The sequence below is a fragment of the Macadamia integrifolia genome, unplaced genomic scaffold (assembly GCF_013358625.1).
Source record: "Macadamia integrifolia cultivar HAES 741 unplaced genomic scaffold, SCU_Mint_v3 scaffold1106, whole genome shotgun sequence".
Classification (NCBI taxonomy): domain Eukaryota; kingdom Viridiplantae; phylum Streptophyta; class Magnoliopsida; order Proteales; family Proteaceae; genus Macadamia; species Macadamia integrifolia.
Genome location: NW_024868089.1, coordinates 1 through 19,734, shown reverse-complemented (window position 1 = coordinate 19,734; position 19,734 = coordinate 1). Strand labels below are relative to the sequence as shown.

The 19,734-nt window shown below is 36.1% G+C and overlaps 1 protein-coding gene across 1 annotated transcript; it reads left to right on the top strand.

Moving 5' to 3' along the window:
* Positions 1 to 8,428: 8,428 nt before the first annotated feature.
* LOC122062782 (alpha-(1,4)-fucosyltransferase-like) lies at positions 8,429 to 11,164 on the top strand. The gene is made up of 2 exons (XM_042626428.1): positions 8,429 to 8,627; positions 10,186 to 11,164. The coding sequence occupies exons 1-2, from the start codon at positions 8,484 to 8,486 to the stop codon at positions 10,753 to 10,755; spliced, it is 714 nt and encodes a 237-aa protein (XP_042482362.1). The 5' UTR covers positions 8,429 to 8,483; the 3' UTR covers positions 10,756 to 11,164.
* The last annotated feature ends 8,570 nt before the right edge of the window (positions 11,165 to 19,734 follow it).

Here is a 19,734-nt window from a genome sequence, read left to right as displayed (position 1 = left end):
TTTTTTTTAATTCTGCCACCAAGGGAAGAGAGAGAGGGAGGGAAGGGGGATAATTAGGAACTGTGGATTTTTTGTTTTTTTTGTTTTTTTTTTAATTCTCCCCTACGTTTTGGTAAAAGAGAGTGAGAGGGAGATAATTATATGAATAATGGATTTTTTTTTTAAATTCTCCCCCTCGTTTAGGGAAGAAAGAGAGAGGGGATAATTATGAATTATGGGTTTTATTTATTTATTTTTTTTAAATCTAACCTACGTGTAGCGAATAAAGAGTGAGAGAGAGAGGGAAAGGGAGATAATTATGGTAGTGGATAATTATGAATTATAGAAAATTTTTTTTTTTCTAAATTCTCCCCCACGTTTATGGAAGGGAGTGAGAAGGAGAGGGAGAGGGAGATAAATTATGGTAAAATGTAAATTCTGTTTGGTTTCTTTTTTTTTTTTTTTTTTTAAGAATTTTTAAGTCATAATTTTAGTTGTAAATGGGGACATTTAGGTCAGGCTGAAAAGTTTGCCAAAAAATGGAAGTACGTACTTTTATAGGATACATAGACTAATAATAATTACATGTGCAAATGTGTGGCATATGTTGAGAGTGAGAGGATTTGAAAGAGTGATAGAGTTTGAGATAGAAAAAGGGAGAGAGAGAGAGATTGTAATAATGGTCTCTAGCTCAAAATAAATAACATAATAAATGTTATCCTCAATTCTTCTATCATTAATGCCTTTTTCTTTTTTCTCTTTTTCCCCCTTTTTTTGGTTAAAACAAAATTACTTTCTTGGATAAAAAATAAGTCAAATATGTGAATGTGTATATATGTATATAAAAAATGTTATCGTGACTTTGGAGTACATAATACTTTAGTGTGTATTGTTTGTTTGATGCAATGTTCTTGGAACTGAAGTTTATTTATTTTGATTGTTAGACAAGCTCAAAGGAAAATGGTATCTTGAAAGGTCTATAGGGCATTATGAATGGCACTATAATCCGTTGAGATGAAAACCAAATAGTGTCAGGAAAATGAGTCATTCTTCAATATTAAAAATTAAAGCAAAAAAATTCGTTTTGTAATTTTTTATTTAGTATAAAGTATATAAAATAACTTATAAAACTGAAATCACAAGAAAAATTACTACAATAATTCAAAACACAAATTGGTCGTTAGGCTACTTTACAGGAAAACCTTAAGCAACATCTCTATACCTTATTTTCCTTAAATTGTCACCGAAACAAGGGATAGCTAATTAGAGCATTCTAAGAAGCTGCTACAATGAACACAAATCTCAAAATAAGTAGTCATATAAGATAGAAAAATATGGTTGAATCAACTAAATAAATATTCATAAAAAATCATTAGAAAAAAAATCAAGTAACCTTCAATGCCTTTATAGTTGATAAGATTATGATAAGGAATTTGAGAAGTAATAGTCTATCCTACGAAATTGAGAAATTCCATAGTATCTTCAACTTAAATATTGATAATGATAAGGAATTTGAGAGAAATATTTCATATTTCTAACATTTTTCACAGTGTCGACAAAGTTGCAGAGTAGTCCGACTTCCGATCATCGTTTCAACAATGGGTTCGTTCACTGCTGCTCAATGCTAGAGTTGTGCCAACATTGTTGCTCTCACATATTCAAGATTGGATTCGATCGGAGACAAGTCGAGGGAGTGGGGGAGTGAAGCGAACTAAGAAGAGAACTATGAAAGAGAGAAGGAGAATTAGAAAAATCTCTATTTATCCTCAACAATGACAAAGGGATTTGAAAGAAATAATTCATATTTTTTACCGATTTCAGATTTAGATACTCACTCAAGCGTAAATCATTGGAAACACTTTGGTAAACTGCATGGTATCACTTACATTGCATAAGATGAAAAGAAAAAAACTCTATTGGTAATTGAAACCATCGACTCCTCCGAGCTCAATCAGCGATAAGGACCTACAAAAATTCCAATATTTTTTAAAATTTTTATTCTATACATATGTAAACTAAGAAAATTGGAACTGTAGGAACAAAAAGAAGTCCAAGAACAAAGGAACTATGAATTAAAAAAAAATATATATATATATATATATATATCAATGCATAGATTTTGATTAAGACCATCCATAAATGCATTCAAAATATTGATACGGGTAAATAAAATCGATCATTTTGCCAATGTATCATATCCATTAACATAAAAATTAAGAAACATAAAAAAGATTTATGAGGAGCATAATCCATACCAAGACTGTACTACTCGAAGGTCCCAATAATAGGGTAGGGAGCCTTGGAAGTCTTATCTAGTAGTCGTGACTCTCTAATTGCCATGGAATTGGGTCAAATTCTTTCTTCACCCATTATATCACTGAAGAAATAAAAAATAATCAGAAATTAAGAACAATCTAATATTCAGACTTGATATCAGTTGATAAAAACAAATTTAACACCACCGGTCCAATCCAAATAGTCCTTCACAAATCTGCACCACCAACTCACCCCCCCCCAAAAAAAAGAAAGCAATAATCTAGTTTACAACTTCCATGAACTGGTATTACCGAGAAATTTATAATTCCAATGTGTAAATATCTGCCTTGCATTTTTTATTCCTATAAATTCAAAAGTACAATCATAGGATGAAGAAACATAGGATATAGAAGAAATATACTCTTCTTCCATTGCATTAATTTCTGGAATCTTTGCAGGAGGAGGTATATCCATTCTAATGTCCTATAAAGAGCAAAAGTCCTTGTCAAATGTTGAATAATACTTATCTTTCATTGATCATGCGAGAAAGTCTTCAAGCAAACGGAGGCAACAAGCGCTGAACTACGACCACCCTTACCTTTAGGATGAGTTCGATCCATTAGGTTCTTCGATTTGTTCGGAAAAGAAACGAGAGACAAGAAAACATCTTTGATTACGATTAAAAGGAACAATCTCAAATAGACCAAGATCCAATTTCGGGCCATTTCTTGGTGAACATGATCTGCCGTAATCTCTTCGATCCCTTCACTTATTGTGTGAAATAAGTGAATTTATCCAGTTTGATGGCGGCGACCAAAACCCTAAGAGAGCTCCCGCTCTGATACCATATCATGGTTTCGGTAAAGCTTTCTCGGTCGAGCCCTCTTACGTAGCTTAGTCACTATATCAAAATATTAGAAGCTATAAGTATCGATGACTATAAGGATTTCCTTCAGCGGGGAACTGATTCGTAAACAAGATAAAACCAAACATTTACTCATATATTGTACAATTCCAATATATTTTCAGATAGAACGTTAAGAAAAAAATAAATAAATAAAAGAAGTTCTCAAATGCAAGCACCAATTATCCAAGACTAAAACCTGTCAGTGTAGTCTCTTCACAACTCTTGAGATGATTATCTAGTGATCTGAGAAGCAAAATACAAACATTAAATCAACAAGTTGAACAGAACATAAGATACACATAGGATAGCAGGCCCCAAAAAATATTACCCATCAAAAGAGAACAAATTATCCAAATTGCAGGCATCAAGCTCAAATGTTTATGAGAAAGTAACAACGTAAAATGGAGCATGAGTTGCATCCTCTAGTAGATTAACATCTCTTAAGTGAAAGACAATATTTATTGACTGCCATATCCTATTGCTATCATGCCAAAGATACTCCCACCTTCTTTGAATATATAACACCAACACCCAATATAAGGTGCGCTGACAATCTTAGCGCAATTGGGACTTCCCAAAACATTATACAATCTAAAGGCAACATCAGAAGAAATAATAATCTGTTGCATATGCGCTGCCATCCAAATCGTCCGTAAAGGACTTCCCTTTGCAAGAAAGCTGTGTGAGTAGAACATCTTTAAGCTCTAGGATTTCGACTTTAGATTTTTTGTTTCTCTTTTATTCCTTCTTTGGTTTTTGATTTTTATCAGTATTAGAACACAGAATTTGAAATTATAAAAAGGAAAGAAGAAATGAATAATAGCACATTAGAGAGTTATTATTGATTAAGAAACTAAAACGAAATTAGAAAAAAATTAGGAAAGCAATTGGGGAATATAAGAGGAAATATTGCACTAATGGCTACTTCCACCAATGACCAGCTTATCACCAATCCCTTGATTGAGTAGCATACCAAGCTTGACCTCATCCCAAATCTTCTTGCCAAGCTGATCATTGGTGGAAGTAGCCATTATTGCAATATTTCCTCTTATAGGGAAAGATATAGATTTTTCTTTTTTCTTTTTTTGGTATAAATATAGAATAATATAAAATTAGATTCTGGCAAGATAGAAAGAGAAAGGAACATATGTGTTTGGGAGAGAGAGGGGATAGGGCGTGAGAGTATGAGTTTTTATTTTTTTTGAAAACGTGAGAGTGATAATATTTAGTTGATTTTTTTAATAGAAAGGCGTGAGAGTTTGAGAGAGAGAATGGAGGGTGAGTGATTTTAACAAAGAAAATAATTTTTATCTAAATAAAGAAACTATTATTTAAAAACTAATATTACTTTCTAAATATTAGACTATTAGAGATAGAGCTCGGGTGTGAGAGTTTAATAAAGAAACTAAAAATAATTTTTTAAATAAGTAAAGAAACTAATAAAAAAAAATCAACAAAAGTGATGATAAATAATAGCTCATTAGAGAGTTATTATTGATTACGAAACTAAAACGAAATTAGGAAAGTAATTGGGGAAAAATATAGAGTTTTTTTTTTTCAATATAAATATAGAATAATATAAAATTAGATTCTGGCAAGATAGAAAAATAAAAGGAACGGGTGTGTGTGTGTGAGAGAGAGAGAGAGAGGACGGCGTGAGAATTTATTTTTATTTATTTATTTATTTTAATGGCATCGTTTTTCAAAGCTGTTTTAGTAATTTATGGTAATTACTTCTCACATGTCTTTCTCCATTTTATCTTTAGAAATTTTGTCCACTTTATTTCAGTATTCGTGGGTGTGTAAAGATGGAAGTAATTGATTTGGCGTTCCTCTTTCTTCAGCAAGAAGACATACAGAACTACATTGATGAGTGAAAGTTACATGGGGTCCAACTTTCAGCATTTCGTAAAGAATGTATTGGAGGTGATCCACATGGAGTTTTATATTGGTAAAGCTAATAATCTTGCAAACTTGATGAGATCTCTTGCTGTTGAGCTTCATTATTATTTCTGACATTAGATGTAGCGTTTTCCTAGATACAATTAGTAAAGCAATTGGGGAAAGATATAATTTTTTTTTATTATAAATATAGAATAATATAAAATTAGATTATGCCAAGATAGAAAGAGAAAGAAACGTGTGTGTGTGAGAGAGAGAGAGAGAAAGAGTATGATTTTTATTTTATTTTTTTAATTTTATGAAAACGTGAGAGTTTGAGAGAGAGAGAGAGAGAGAGAGAGAGAGAGAGAATAGAGGGTGAGTGATTTTAATAAAGAAAATAATTTTTAACTAAATAAAAAAACTGTTATTTAAAAAGTAATATTACTTTCTAAATAATAGAGATAGAATGAGTAGAGGGTGTGACAGTTTAATAAAAAAACTAAAATTAATTTTTTAAATGAGTAAAGAAATTAATATTTAATTACTAAAAAAACAAAGGGTACCAAAAAAATTGAATAAATAAAAAGAACAACAAAAGTGATGATGAAGAAGTTAAGGTATTTAAATAAATAAGAGAGGTAATGTAGTCCAAGAAAAGATTAGCTAATAATAATAATAATAATAATTATTATTATTATTATTATAATAATAATACGATAGTAGGATAGTATGATAGTATGATAGTATGATAGTATGATAGTATGATATATTTATATATATATATATATATATACAAGTGTTAACCAACTTTCCTTATCACGTAACCCATCATAAATGTAGTGTTCTTAGGAGGAGATGACATCTTTCTTATTCTGGCATGAAATAGGGAGATAGGATAGTCATTTCACCCCTATGTTTACGGCCATAAAATGTTGTTCTCTTCTACTCTCTATATAGAGGAGGAGGAGGAGGAGGAGGAGGAGGAGCAGGAGGAGGAGAGGGAGGAGTGACAGACCTGTGTTTTTGAATCACAACCAAATTAGCTTACAGAGGAAAACAAAATGAGTGGTTTCAGTATTATGAGCAAGCATATAGTGGTGCTTTTAATCCTGATGGTGTGGGTGGGTGAGTTTTCATCAATCACTACTGTTGATGCTAAGAGACATGTTCGAATGATAAACGAATTGGGTGAAGGTAATGTACTGATGATTCATTGCAAATCAAGGGATGATGATTTGGGTATGCGTTACCTTCCTTATAAACAGTATTTCGAGTGGGGTTTCAATGACAACTTCTTTGAAACTACACTTTTCTTTTGCCGCATTAAATGGAGAGAAGCAGATATTTATTTAATGTTTATGATGCAAAGAGGGATCGATTTCGTTGGATCAGTGCTGGTGGGGTGCGAGGATTGATGCTCTTTATTTTGTGGACTACAAAACTGGTGCATCCGACTCTTGGCTTGATTGGCATGGCTTTGTGTAGTTGGAGTTGAGCTATATACCTTCCTAATTACCTTCCTACTTGCTTTCTCTGTGTGAAAATAAAACAGAACCAGGTTTATTATAAAGAGAAAATAAACTCCTTTTTGTGTAATCTTTCACTGTGAATTGAGTTCTTGAAGTTAGTGTTAACATGAGAAGGTTGATTTTTGTTTTCGTTTTTCCATTGAAAAACTGAAATGGGTACCATGAAGGTAAAGGAAAAAAGGCATACTGGTTTCGTTAATTAAATCAAAATCGCTAGGTTCGGAAGAGAGAATAGAAAGAACGGATGAGGAGAGACTAGAGACCATGCCGGAGTTGCTTGATCCTGATGGAGGCCGGCCACCGGATAGATGTAAACAGCTACTGCTCACTGATTTTTGGAAACCTGCTATCAACCATCGCCCCATGCCTGAGGGCGTAACCGATAGAGATGATGAGGTCTATCATTTGGAGGGCACAGAGGTGAGGGGAGAAAGACGTAAACAGCTGCTGCTCACTGATTTTTGGAAATCTGCTATCAACCATCGCCCCATGCCTGAGGGCGTAACCGATAGAGATGATGAGGTCTATCATTTGGAGGGCACAGAGGTGAGGGGTGAAAGACCTATCGGAGAGACTGAAGGTCGCAGATCATATGCTGCTGTGACGAAGAAAGTGCTGCCAGATGTGGAAGACCTTCCAGACCCCATTCGAGCAGGGCCTTTGACAAAGGTGGTGATACCTCAGGAGCCTATGAAGAAAAGCTTCAAACTTTTATGTTTGCCCTGATTGGAAGGGTAAATTTCAAGTACATTTCTATGGATGATATTCGCCGTGACATGTCAAATACATGGAACTTGAAGGGGAAGGTTAACCTTGCTCCTCTAGGAAAGGGCTTCATTCTCTTTCGCTTTGAGAGGGATGGGGATATGTCATCAGTATGGAGGAGAGGACCTATCAAGGTTGGGAACCAGGTGATCAGGTGTCAGAGGTGGAGGCCAGAGTTCAGTATCCATGATAACTACACCCAAACTAAGCTGGTTTGGTTTCACTTTCTTGAACTCCTGATGGAGTATTGGCACGAAAAAATCATACTGACCATGGCTAAAGCCGCAGGGAGGCTTGTGGCACTGGATCGTAGAACCTTGAATGGATCTATCGGCAATTATGCCAGGGTTCTTGTTGAAGTAGAATTAGGCGGCTCCAGGGTAGAGGAGATCCAAGTAGAACATAAACAGCCTGGTACGGACAGTATCTTTTGGTTCAAGTGGATTTTGACGTATGAGGACGATATCTCCCGCTGCACTCTGTGTAAGAAATTGGGTCATCTGGCTACTCAATGTAGAGGGAAGTGGGAGGAAAGAAGAGGCGCTGCCAATGAGACTGCTAGCGTCGCCGGAGTTGAACATGAGAATGATAATCTCACCAGAGTTGGAAGAGAAGCGTCGGCTCCCAACGCTTGCAGCCCTAGCTGATTGAGGAGTCCAAGAATGGTAGGAGAATATTTCCCCCCTACGGTTATGGAAACTGCCAATGGGGATAAATCTTGCCATGTGGACGGGGATCTTGTGATCTATTTATGCCAAGAGAATAATCCTAATTTTGGGACTATTCTCTCTAACAACTTGGGAGTTTCAAATTTAAATTTTGACCAGCAAAGGATGGACCAAGAACTGGTTATGGTGGATAACTCATTGGGTGGTAGCTGGAGCCTCGTGCATTGGGTAAGCCCTTTTCTTATGAACTAACTGAGGTTGTATAGAAACAATCTAGTTCCCACCTTTGATTTCTAAAGCAGGTGCTTAACCTTAAGGAAATTGATATTTTAGCTGCAAGTATGTCAGTAGGTTTTTTGTTTTGAATTTACTTCACATCACTTGGGCATTGTCATCGTTCTTCTTTGTACTATGTATTTTTTCCTTCTGCTTACTCTTTTTCATTGGAACTCGTGTTTTGGCTAGAGGCGAAAAGGTGATCCACTTCGGGTATATATGGATGTCGAGGCTGGGAGGAAACGGTCTGGCCATGAGGATATTTATATTAGTTATCACGCTGATGATGATGTACAGTCAACTTATGCTGGTGCCCTGTTCCATAACAATCGAAATTATCGCCTGTCCACTTACAAGAACAATGTAAACTTTTCTTTTTCCCTGTTCTTGTATATTTTCCTGATGATTTTATTGTGTACGTGAGGTGGCATTATGCTAAGCGCAATGGCCTATTTTATGACCCCTTTATTATTACATTCTTGTCAGTTTTGTTTTGAAGATTTGTCCTCACAGTATGGACAATGGCATCTTCCAGAGGTAAATGCTCCTTTGCTTAAGCAGATTTTTAATCAGATAAAAAAGATTAAAATTCCCAGTGTGCAAATGGAAGATGTAAGTGTTTGGTCTTTAACGCCTATGGGGAATTTTTCTACGGCGTCAGCTTGGGAGGTCATCAGAAAGGAGTCGCATAAGGTGCCCTGGGTCTCATTAATTTGGCAAAAGGACTTACCTCCTAGATATTCTACTTTTGGATGGAGGCTGGTTCACTGTAAGCTTCCTACAGACGAGAACATTAGAAGCAAAGGTGTCTACTTGGCCTCTTGCTGTTATCTCTGTGGGATGGCCGAAGAAAATATTGATCATATTTTTCTCCACTGCCCATTATCTATTTCTATATGGAAAAAATTTTTAAATTGTTTTGGGATTCAGTGGAAAAATCAGGTGTCGATTGCTAACTTCCTTCTATGGTGGAAGAGAAGAGCTACTGGCCTCAACGTTAAAAAGCCATGGAAGATGGGATTTCTGCTAATTACTTATCATCTATGGTGGGAGAGAAATCAAAGAAGGCATGAGGCTAAGGCAAGACAGGCTAATTTTATTTTTGAATCCATCAGACAGGAGCTGATTCTATGCCATGGCAGTTCATGCAAAGAGCTTAAGGCAGTTTCAGACGTGTTATGCTGCAGGAATTTGGGCTTATCGATTTCTCCCTCAGTTTCTTCTCCACCCCTTGAGGTGCACTGGTGTCGACCGGCCCCTGGCTGGATAAAGATCAATGTGGATGGTAGTTCCTTGGGCAATCCTGGTAAAGCTGGAGCAGGTGGTGTGATGCGAAACAGTGAAGGCCAGGTTTGTGATTCTTTTAGTATTTTTCTGGGTATTAAGAAGATATACGAGGCTGAGTTTGAAGCGGTATTGGAAGGAATTGCAATGGCACAAACTCATAATGCAACACATGTGTGGATAGAATCAGACTCGGCGTCTGTGGTGTCTGCGATTCAACGAAGGCAGATCCCCTGGTTTGCTCTCCAAAAATGGATTTCTTTCCTTCATTATTTGGAATCCATTTCTTGGAAAATAACTCACTGCTTTCGGGAAGCAAACCCCATTGCAGATTTTTTAGCTAAAAAGGCCTCTAAATCTGGCCTGTCCGAGACTTCAGTGGAATTTCCTAATCGCATTGTAGCAGAGCTTGTGAATGATGGTGCAAATATGCACAGATTTAGATTTGGCTAGGATGCTCGCTTGCTTTCTCTGCTGATGGCAATGCCGAAGGTGGAGACAGCAAGTTGGGCTAATGGTGTCAGCTGTAATTTTCTTTTTTCTCTTCTTTTTGGATATTCTTCCCTTCTTAATAAATTACCCTGTTACAAAAAAAAAAAGATTTGTCCTCACAGTATCATCCTGTTGACCCCCTCAGGACACACTTGTTTACTGGTCTTCATCAAGGTGCCTTTCTCACAGAAACAACCTTGCCCAGAGTCTTCTCAAATTGCTGCCTTACCACTCATTTGGCAAGTGCCTGAACAATGTGGGAGGCCTGGATGTGGCACTTGATCTCTACCCTGATTGTGCAAATGATGTCAACTCTGCTCCAAAATGGTGGGATCATCTACACTGTGCCATGTCACACTACAAGTTTGTTCTTGCAATTGAGAATACCATGACTGAGAGCTATGTAACAGAGAAGCTATTTTATGCCCTAGATTCAGGTGCAGTCCCCATCTACTTTGGCGCTCCAAACGTGTGGGACTTTGTCCCTCCACATTCAATTATAGATGGGAATAAGTTCAGCTCCATGGAGGAATTGGCTTCCCACGTTAAGGCAGTTGCGGATGACCCAGTTGCCTATGCAGAGTATCATGCTTGGAGGCGGTGTGGAGTATTAGGTAACTATGGGAAGACCCGTGCGGCAAGCCTCGACACACTACCATGCCGACTGTGTGAACTTGTAAGTAGAAAGGGTGGTAGAAATTATAGAACACTATGAAAGTTCTGGTCTCTTTGTTCCATCCTTGTGGGATGTTACTTCTTTTGTTCTATTGGTATTGTGGTAATCAGAAGGACATGCATAGTTAAGGTCTTGTCTTAAGTATGACCTCAAAGAGATCTGATTGAATGGGCATGAATTCATGGAGCCGATCCCATTTAGTTGAGATTTTACTAATATTTTGTGTTGTATTCTTTTTTTTTTACTTTAATTTTACTTTTCTTTTATTGTCTTTGATCATATCCATGTAGCCAAGTCATGGATCCATTTAGTTGGAACAAGGCTGAGTTGGTTGTATTGTAGTAATTGGTTATCTTAAAATGTATACAGGGAAAACTGACTGTCAGGAATTTTAGTGGAATTTTTTTCCAGACTTCTTTTATTGTAAGATCAAACTCATTATGATCAATTGTGGCATTTCTTTTTATCTATTTGTCCATCGTTATAAAATTCTTTGAATTTAACTCGAAAAATTAAGGAGAGGGTCATTCCGGCTGTACAACGATAGGAATTTTTAGAACACTTGTGCCACATGACAAGTTCAGATGGATTGAAATTTCGTGGATTAACTCTACCCATGAAGGTCTGTGCTTACATGTCAAATTCAGCGCAAAATGAAGTTTTCTACTTGATAAAATAAAACAATAATAATAATAACATTCAAAACTTTATCCCGATTTAATAGGGTCTTTACATGGAGATTCCAAGCAAGAATAAGTATAGAGATCCATGCAAAAAGATTGACGAGTTATGGCTAATTATAATAAGTGCCGGCTTTCAATCTAACACACTACTACAAATCAGTCATATGCTTATAAAATAGATTATAATAAAGTACTAACTGTCTACCTGACGTACTATATGGATCAATCAAGCCAAAACTCCCTATATGCATTACGTCTACCACTAAGACAATCCATCACCTAACCTATTTTTATGACAGGAGGAATGAGATTATGAATCTTGACAGCACAGCTAAGCATGAAAGTAACAACTCGAACATACAACTTCGCATTAATAACTATGTAATCAACACACAACTCTACATTGAAAATTAGATACACAACACACAAACTTCACATTGAAAACTAGATAAACAAATCACAACTCGAGCCAGATGTATCTGTATATAGTGGTTCAATGCACAAGCAAAGAGCCCACGACCACAATGAACCAATAGCCACTCACGTGCAATATATCCACTACCAACAGAATCAATCACTAAACCTACTACAATGTAATAAGGATTTGGTAAAAGAAAGCTCGTTAGGTTTATACATGTATTGGAATAGCCTTTCTATAGAAACCATATAATTTGCTAGTGCACATTGGTTTTGAATAGAGTGAACAAGTAGACAGTTTAATGGAAGGCCATAAGACAATGCCATTCCAATAAACCCTGCCATCAAAAGATCTGTAATCAAGGTAATTAGACAATCTCATTTTCAAGAATCCCTGGTTGAGATAGTTACTTTAAATTGTATACTAATTAAACTTTGTTAATTGTCTAAAAGTGATGCTTAAGCCTCAAGGCACATGGCATAAGCTTACAAGAACAAATTTTCAATGTGGGGAACAATCTTGGGACTAGGGCACAAGACCACACATGGATCAGAAGCCCCAATAACTCACCAAAATTTTCATAAATGTTTAGAAGATGAAGAAGAACAAAAATATGGGTCCTAAACAAATTTTTTGGCTGTTCAGAAAATACAAAAAATATACATAACTATAGTTACTTGTGATCATTAAAAGAGAAAGAAAAACTACAAAACAGCTAAAGAAATGGCTGTGGTTACTTGTGATGATTAAAAGAGAAAGAAAAAAGACTATAGCAATTAAAGAACACCTGACTGTAGTTACTTATGACGATTAAAAGAGAAAGAAAAACAACTATAACAACTAAAGAATGTCATAGATACTCACCCGGGCTTAAAGTTCCCTGAGGAAGTACAGTCATTGCAAGGAACGAGAAGGAAAGAACAATAGAATTCCTAAACGTTGGACCAACCATTCATTCTCTAGACATTTAATGGTCAGATTAACTACATCATCCATCCACATGACATAAATAGATCTGCCAAATATAAAATTTCTCTAGGTTGTGCAATTTAAGAACCGTTTTTTTTTTTTGGGTTGAATGAGAACCATTCAACTTTCACTGAAAGCAATGAAGAGCACTAAACACCCCTGTGTGAGTGGCCCAAGGTGTGCCTAGTGGGAGTCGAACTTAGGACGTCCGAGTTTACGGCTCGTACCAAGTTCGTTGCTCACCAACTGCGCTACTCCATTGGGTTATTTAAGAACCTTTATTCGATAAAGAATTCATTTATAAATTTAACGGAAAAGATTCTATGGGTCATCGGGGAAAGTACGCTAGTGTCTCTGTGTCTTTGACCTCATTGCCCTCCTATGTACAATGTTGTTTTGTCACATGTTGTCTTTGTTGGTGCATTCTCCCTATGTCCCTTGCTCAGAGAATTCTTTCCAAAAAATTAATTACCATATTTGGTTAGATTTTAAATTAATTACTCTACCATAATTGAAAGACTTTCCATCTTACGTGTACGCTAGACCATATATTTATAAAATTTGCTTCAATATACATATTTAGCCTTTGTTAGAAAAAATAGTTATTCATTCAAACGCGACAAACTCATAGTTGCTGGGATACATGTTTTGTCAATCATGGAAGGAATTGAGCCAAACCGACACACACGTCACTAACAAGGCGTTCTTTGTTAGAGAATCAACAATGTTGTTCATCTCCCAAGGAACAAATTGGAACTTACAATCTTCAAAATAAGTGGACAAATGTAAGATTATCTATCACAAGTTCCACTACTACAAAAATAATATCAGATGAGTTTGAGACGTAAGACCAGAGTGCTTTGCAATCTATTTGCACAATAATCGTTCTATGAAGTTTGACAATGCTTCTAAGATTCCAATTCACATTGCCATAGCTTCACCAAGAAGAATACAAGAGGAAGTCGTGGGTTCAGGTTTTGCTAAACAACTCCGGCTAGAATGATCTCTAATCACAATTGCATGTCCACATAGATGAGTGTACTTTTCCTCCACCCACGGTATATGAGACTTTCTCCATAATGATATCGTAGGGAGAATAGCCTCTCTTTACTCTTATCATATACGATATGGAATTCACTCTTATGGAACCTTACATCACTGTACAGTCAAAATTTCACTCCCCTCCCCTGAATGTTTCATTTATTACACAACCCTCCCCTGAGAAGTTTGTAATTATAAATTTTTCCCTCTTAAGTTGTAGATTCTATCAACCATACCCTGACCGTGAGTGAGAAACCATTAGGTGAGGAATCATGTGTTACAAAATTGCTTTAAACCCCAAAATACCCTTGATCCAATGGAGATGACCTATTTTCCATGAACCCTTATTCTCATCTTCTTCCTTGAGAAACCTTTAACCGATTGGGAGAATTAGGGTTTTTGAACTTACGATTTATAGTTCTGAAATCTGAAATCAGAGAGAGTTAGGGTTTTGGCGATCGATTCCGCGTGGCCATTATTGAAGTCTTGAAGATCGACCCTTATTCTCATCTTCTTCCTTGAGAAACCATTAACCGATTGGGAGAGTTAGGGGTTTTGAACTTGCGATTTATGGTTCTGAAATCTAAAATCGGAAGGAGTTAGGGTTTTCATGATCGATTCTGCGTCGCCATTGTTGAAGTCTTGAAGATTGATAACTCCCATCTCTGAAATCGCGTTTAGGTTCCAGATTTCCACCTCTCTATTCTAGATTTCCGCCACTCTATTCTGCGATTGGGTTGAAGTCCTGAAGATCGATTACTCCAAGGCTAGTAAGTGAAATCGACCCCTTATTATCTTTTTCCTTACATCTCTTCTTACAGTCCAACGATTTGGGTGATAAGGATTCCATTTCAATGTGTACTCCTTCAGCTTCTTAAGTAGGGCTTCCATTTGCATTATTACTCCCTCATGCTTCTGTGCTGATATGTAATTGGTTTTTTCTTTTTTTAGTTGAATTTTAGGTGGGCCATTGAAAATGTAATTGGTTGATTCTGTGCATTCCATTTTTACATCTTTGTTTTGCGATTGGGTTGAAGCCTCCTTCAAAGTCTTTGTTTGCTTTGTAGAGCTTGCACTATGGTTTGGCAGTATCAATGGAGATTTTAATCATTTTTCTCACAAACACACAGATATGGATTAGGCAATATCAAAGGAATGCATTTACATATATGGATTTGATTTGGCAATATCAATGGATTGCATTTACATATGGATTTTGTACCTTTTTCAATGGAATTTGCATTTACATATGGAGTTTGTATCAATGGATTGCATTGACATAGACAATTTTGTATCATTCATAGGTTTTGAAATATTTTTCAAAATTGAATGAAACCCATGTTGTCCTGCATAACTGTTATCTTAACAGTTTTTGAACTAAAGAAAAAAAAAATTACATCTTAATGTTTTGGAATGGTAGTCTGACTAGGTAGCCAGCTATGTGGAATTCCCTTTTATGAGTTAGATTAAAATTAGGAGAAGATTAGAATTTTCTGTTAAGTGGGAAGCATGTTGAGTTGGTTAGAATGCTTGAATGCTTTATATAGCTCTGGGTTTATGCATGACTATTGTTTGATCTAGTTAGGGATTCGTTTATTGATATTCTTGAATGCTTTGGATCATTTATGTTTATGTAACATGTTGTGTTTTTTTCATCAGAATCATTCATCATTCAATGAAAATTAGAGTTATCATATATTACCATTACGACTTGAATACTTCTGCACTAACCCCAGTTGTTCTGGATGAGTACTATTATCAGGATATGGTATGTGATATTTATAGCACAATTATCAGATATGTACCAATAGGACATACTGTCACATTTAAAATGAAGTGCATACGTCCTTCCAACTAGAAGATGGAAGTGTATGAGGATGTAGGTTCATTGGCATGTTTAGATTGCATCAAAATGCTGATTGCATAAATTTGTACGTATACGATCTTCACTGGGATGACAATCCAAGCTCCTTGTACACAGTGAATGGTTTCCCTGGTGGACTAGTCAAATGGGAGAATGTTGATAGGCATGTCCAACAAAGATAATGTGGCTTTGGTGATGATGTGATGTAGAATCATCATGGCAGTGGAATTAATGTACTGCAAAGTCAATGTGATTTTGGAAGTGTTGTGCAACAAATTCAGACATCTGGTGGCCATAGGATAAAGCACAAAGTAAGAAGGGGTGGTGGTACCTATAGGGCTTCAACTAGTGGTGGACATAACAGTAGGAGAAACATGACTGATTCAATTAGTATTGATGCAAGTAATAGTATTGTTAATGGGAATGATGTGAATAATGTGAATGATGATAGTAAGACAGTTGGTAAGAGTACTGACGAAGTCATGCATGGAATTGTTGATATGGATGATGGGAATGATGGGAATAATAGTAGTAAGACAGTTACTAAGAGTATTGATGAAGTCATACTCGATGTTTCAAGTGCAAGTGATGTTGATTGGAATTCTCTTTCAGAAGATGACAGTGAAACGAATGATGAAAAGGAAAACATTGATGGTGTTGATGGTCATGTTGATAGAATGGATGGTACAAGAGTTGCAGCCAAGATAACAATAAAGCCTTATTTGACTGTAGTGATGATGACTACTATGCGCCATTATGTAAGGATGAGAATGCTTCCTATGGGGATAGGATAAAACTAGAGAAAGAGATGTTGTTTGATAATGTGAATCATTCCAGGGCTGTTCTTAAAGATTATGCCATTCAAGAAGGTTTTGAACTGTTGAGAACCAAGAATGAGAAGTCAAGAGTGATGGCTTTGTGTGCAGCACAGGGGTGTACATGGAGGATCCACACTTCACCTGCAGCAAATGAAGAAGTAACCTACATGATTAAGTTTTTATGCACAGACTATTCTTGTGCGAGGGTTGAACGAAACAAGGATATTACTTCTACTTGGATAGCCTGACACGTTGCTTCTCAATTAAAGGCAGACCTAGATATGAAAGTGGATACAATGGTTGCATATTTTAAAGAATATTTTCATGTTCAAATCCCTTATATGACAATGTATAGAGCAAAAAAACATGAAGCTGAATTCAATGAAGGTAGCCATTCTAAGACATTCACCAAGCTACCTAATTATGGAGAATTTCTGCTACAAAGAAATGCTGGAAGTTATTCACACTACAACTCCATCAGAGAGAGAAAATGTCAGACCCTTCCGTCTTCAAAAGATTGTTCATTACTTTCAAGGCATGCATTGATAGTTTTGTGAAAGGCTGTAGTACATTCATAGGTCTTGATGGTTGCCACCTAAAAGGGATGTATGGAGGGGTACTACTAGCTGCAGTCTCTGTTGATGGCAACAAAGGGTTGTTCCCTATGACATATGGTATTGTGGATGTTGAATGCAAGGAAAGTTGAGTTTTCTTTTTGACACACTTATATAGTTGTCTTCACATTGCGGAGGAGAAATTTTCCATTACATTTATGTCAGATAGACAAAAGGTGGGTTACCTTCTAATCTATATGCATATGTACTTATAACTATAGGACACATTCTTACTTTTTTGTGCACTTGGTCTTTTTAATTTGCTAATGTGTAGGGACTACATGAAGCCATCAATGACATATTTCCAGGCTGTCACCATAGATGCTGCAGTAGACATATGTACCAAAATTTCAGAGTCAAGTTTCCAAGTGTGTTACTTAGAAGATATTTTTGGTCAGCATCTAGGGCTTCCACTGCATTTTTGTTTGAAAAGGCAATGTCAGAGATAAAATCAACTAACAAAGAAGCATACGATTAGTTGAACAAAGTCAAAATTGACATGTGGGCTAGGCATGCATTTGACTTTGGGTGCAAGAGCGACCATATCACAAATAACATGGTTGAATGCTTTAATTAGTGGATTGTACCTTTTAGGAGCAAGCCTGTCCTACTCATAGTTGATGAGATACGGAAGCAGTTGATGGATGTAATGTATAAGAGATATCAGTTGGGTTGCACATATAATGGGAAGGTCACCCCAAGAATAAAGGCAATGTTGGATTTGACCCAAACACAATCAAGAGGATGTGTGGTCCAAGCCGCTGGAATACATGAGTTTGAGGTCACTGATACTGAAGGAAGTTATATATGTGGTTGATTTGAAAAATCAAACCTGTGGTTGTAGAGTATGGGAAGGTACTAGATTACTCTGTAAGCATGCAACAACCTGCATTTTAGTAAAAACGAAAGCTTATACAATTACTATCATGAGTACTATAGCATAAAAACATACTTGACAGCTTATGAGGGTATGATCTATCCATTGCTTGGACTACAAGAGATAAGTGAAGAAAACAGAATTGGTATTGTACAGCCTCTAGCAATCAAGAGACTTCCAGGGAGACCACATACCAATAGGAAGAAGGAAACTGATGAAGTCCCACCTGGCCAACGGAGAAAAAGATCAGTAGCTGCCAAGTGTAGTAGATTCAACTAGGAAGGCCACAACAAGAGAAGATTTATAGGACCTCTAGTGAAACAGAAAGCAAAATCATGCCAAGTTTTCAGTGACATGTTTTAAATATTCTGAAAATTTAGTGTTCTTATCCATTTGTTGCAGTTGACTAATAGCTACTCATGTTTATGTAGAGAAATGAGCAGCTTGGAAGTCAATCTGATATAAGCAATTCTCAAAGAATGACCAGATCAGCAACTTCTACAATGACCATTGAGTTGAGTATGCAATCCAAGGTTAATGCACAACAACAAGCTAAGGAAGCCAAAATGAAAGCAAGGGAACAGAGGAAGAAGACAGCTATTGGGGGAGTGGAATGCAATAGAGATAGAATGTAATGAAGATTTAATTAGATTAGATGGTCAATAGTGAATGTTTGTAATGTTAATGAAAACTTTTTCTTGGTTGATGGGTTTGATGTTTAAGACAATACTTGTACTACTCTTTTTGGGTTTGATGTTCTTATGGATGTGTAAACCTTGTTTGACTTTTTAGTGAAATGTTTATAGATGTGTGGAATGTTTAGTATTGTCTCAATTTCTAGGTCATATTTTTGGATTATACAGGTTAAGTGATGAAATGCTGCCGAAATTCTGCCAAAATAATGCCAAAATTCTTCCAAAATAATGCCAAAATGCTATCAAAATCTTGCCAAAATTCTACCAAAATCATGCCAAAATGCTGTTAAGATTTCCAAGACATTGCCACATACACAACATATTCTATTACATAACATAATTCAGTACACAACATAGTTCCTTAATTAACATAGAACTTAGTTACATCAAACTTTTAGATTTTTTGGCCAATAAATATGGCTACAAATACACCTACGAAGAAACTAACACAAAATTACAAAACATTTTCATTGATCCAACAAAGTTCACTATTTCATCCACCCTTATCTTCACACTCTACATCTCCTATTGCAACCCATGTAACACATCTCTGAACCCACGCACCTCCTCTCGCAACCTCCTCACCTCCTCTTCCAACTCTTGTAAATCCGTTGTGGGATTGGGTAACAAATTGGTGGTCAATATATTTATAAGTTCACACCATGCGAAGTATTTGCATCCATTGTAATCTGAACAGCTATAAAAAACTCGCTTTGGGTTGTCAACGGTCTCTGAGATCCTGATCACAACTTTCTGATTACACCTACATTTTATGGATCTGAATTAGAAAACTCCGGGTGTGCTACAATTACTTGAGGTAGACATTTACCTGTCATCAACATAAATGTGTCGTAAGTAGATGATGAAAAAACTTAGTTAAACATGAAAATAAAAAATCAGAAATCATATGGAAAAAATGATTATGATCCCATTAGAAAAAATGATTACAAATCCATGTAAGTTATGTGGATATAATTCCTGTTGGAATATTCACTTAAGCATACTAACCCAAGTTTCCGATTACTAAACCTTTTGATGT